Raw genomic sequence first — 3,104 nt, 5'->3', positions numbered from 1 at the left:
TAACCAATGGACACGGACAACGGGGGGGTGAGAGCATGAGGAGGAGGGTAGGGGGTAACGTGGGGATAAAGACACATACGTAATATCTTAATCAATAAAAAAATATATTTAAAAAACTAATTTATGATGGTAGAAATCAAAACAGAAATTACCTAAGTGAGGATCTTACTGGAAATGGGAATGAGGGACTTTCTAGGGTGACAGAAACGTTCTCTATCTTAACTGAGGTATTGGTTACACAATGTATCATGCATTTAGCAAAAGCCATTGAATGTATACGTAAGGTCTGTCAGCGCATTAGGTACATAAAATATCACAATAATAATACTTTTTAAAAAATCCTGGCTAGCTATTGCATAATAATACACATAAAGGTTTGCAAAATAAAAAGAGAGCCCTGACCGCTGTTGCCCAGTGGTTACAGTGTGAGCCTGCGCATTGGAGGGTCTTGGGTTCGATTCCCAGTCAAGGGCATGTACCTGGGCTGCAGGTTTGCTCCCCACCCACTGTTGAGGTGCATGTGGAAGGCAACCAATTCATGGGTCTCTCTCACATCAATGTTTCTCTCTCTCTCCTCTCTCTTTCTTCCTCCCTACTCTCTTCCACTCTCTAAAATATCAATGGGAAAAAAATCCTCAATCCTCGGGTGAGGATTAAAAAATAAATAAGTAAATAAATAAATAAAAATTTTAATATACTTTCCGAAAATAGTTACATTAAAAAATCAAGATAATGACCAGCTTTTGTACATCAACAAGATTGAGAAGAAATTATTTCTAAATTATAAGTGTTATAAGTTAATGAGATGACATATTTTTTTCTTCTTTTAATTTATCTAAATTTTCTACTTTTATGAAAAGAAGTATAAGAGAGAGGGTTTGGCTTCCTGTTATAAAATAAGTCATGAGGATGTAATCTATGGCATAAGGAGTAAAGTTGATAACATCGTCATAACTATGTATGTTGAATGTATAATCATATTTTAATGGACTTGTTTAAATATGTGCTTTTTCCAATGTTAAACTTTGAATATGAATCAGGCGACTTTAAATAAAAGTTACATATTTTCTGATGACCTCCTGCTTTGTATACAACTCAGGTTCTCATTATCAGAAGTCTAAGGGGAAAAAAAGATATTTCTTTTTCAGGGAAGAATAGGACAGACAAGATGGATAAAGCAGAATAGCTTTTTTTCTTTCTAGTGTCCTGTGCCTGGTATCTTTGAAGTCCTATGAATCTGACGCTGGTTGCAAAGAAAAAAATTTTATCAGGAGAAATTATTTTCTGAATCTCTTTTTATCAGAGTCCATTAAGACCTATGCTGGCTGGTTCCTTTTTCCACTGGACATGCCTCTGATTTTTGAGGAGGGGAGCATTATTAAATGTAATAGGATACTGAGTGGTTGAAAAGTTAATGTAGTTTGAATTTAACAATTTAATTCAGAAATATTACTGAATGCCTACCCACTGTGCTCACAACAGTAAATAGTGGTTATGTATTCTTTACAATTTAAAATTAATACAATCCTACTTTCAAACTTAGAATACATAAAAATTTAATTTTGTCATCTAACATTAGTCATCATAAAAGAAATAGAAAAGAGTACTTGGCAATTTCTGTCACATAAAAACATTCAAACTGTAAAGTCTAAGCACTCATTTTTCAGTGAGAAATTTTTAAACTAAAGCTGAGGACAGTGAAGGTTATTTTTGTTACGCCAATGGAATAGCAGTTTCCTGAGAACAGCACACTCACCTATGGTAAAACATTCGAGCCATGCCCATTCTTTGCTTCTCCCCTCCTGATAGGACATCTTTCCAGTCCATAATAGCATCCCATCCTTAAAAAAATAAAGATACATATTTTATAAAGCAGTCGTTTGTTACAGTTTTGGACAGGTGATTCTGGCAAGTTTATTAACACAAAGAACCTGGTATTTTACACAGAACACATGATTGGATAAACTAGAGAGCCTCCTGTATAAGCATTTTGTTTTAGATATGATATTTTGAATGATAATTCCTTTTGCTGACAAATCATCTTCTAAGAATTTGAAATACTTACACTCTTAAAATTTATTTGTTTCTGAATATGTCCAAAGACTTGGTATAGTTATACTTATTTTGCAGGGTGTTGGGAGAAAAGACCAACACATTTGCATAGGCCTATTGCAAAGTCTATCAAGAGTAAGGCAGGAACTAACGTAAATGCTTCCATGTGTCTGGCACTTTATATGAGTTTTCTCATTAATATTCCACAATCTTGTAAGGTAGATATTATTAGTTGCATATTATAGATGGGTACACTGAAACTCCTGGAATAATTGACATGTCTAATTTTACACAGCCAGATATCAGTGTTGGTATTTATATGCAGGTCTATTTTCATGCTTGTACAGTTTATTTATGCCACATCTCTTACAACTTCTTAGTTACTGACTTTTTGTTGGATATTTACTCAAAAAAAGCAATGCTTCTATTTTTAAAAAACAGTTTAGATCTACACATACTGACATAGAAATATACTCAGAATTTTTTTATATGAAAAGCCAAATTGCAGAATTATGTGTGCCATTTTCCTTCCAGGAAATTTCTATTTATTTAAAACTATATCCTTATATTAGGAAAAATGCCATCTGATTCGAAGTTCTTGCATCTAGTGAAAACTGTTGACATAGTATTTCTTCTGTGACTGAATTTTTAGAACATTTTTCTTATTCTTTTAAACAATATGTTTTTATTGATTTCAGAGAGAGGAAGGGAGAGAGAGAGAAATAGAGACAGAAACACCTATCTGCTGCCTCCTGCACGCCCCCAACTGGGTTCGAGGCTGAAATGTTGGCATTTACTCTAACAGAGAATCAAACTGGCGATCTCTTAGTGCGTGGGCCAATGCTCAACCAACTGAGCCACACCAGCTGGGCTCTATGACTGAATTTTGTAGTATTTATGAAACATAAGTGAGCATTTGAAAACTAGGTTCAGATTACTACCGTGTGGATAAATATTCTGGGCTTTAAAAATACTTCTCCCTTGCCACCTTAGAAGACAAAAGTATTTGGGTCAAGAGAAGTTTTAGCTTTACATTATTTAAATAAATCATG

General features: G+C 34.1%; 1 protein-coding gene across 1 annotated transcript in view; it reads right to left on the bottom strand.

The window, feature by feature from the left end:
- Nucleotides 1-3,104, bottom strand: part of ABCD2 (ATP binding cassette subfamily D member 2) — a 50,621-nt gene that overhangs the window by 12,552 nt on the left and 34,965 nt on the right. Inside the window, exon 8 of the mRNA XM_006767838.2 lies at nt 1,757-1,841. Coding sequence (XP_006767901.1) covers nt 1,757-1,841 — 85 coding nt within the window. The remainder of the gene's footprint in view (nt 1-1,756; nt 1,842-3,104) is intronic.

This window comes from Myotis davidii, unplaced genomic scaffold (assembly GCF_000327345.1).
Source record: "Myotis davidii unplaced genomic scaffold, ASM32734v1 scaffold902, whole genome shotgun sequence".
Classification (NCBI taxonomy): Eukaryota; Metazoa; Chordata; class Mammalia; order Chiroptera; family Vespertilionidae; genus Myotis; species Myotis davidii.
The sequence above is the reverse complement of the archived record's forward strand: the minus strand, read 5'-3'. Positions and strand labels throughout refer to the sequence as shown.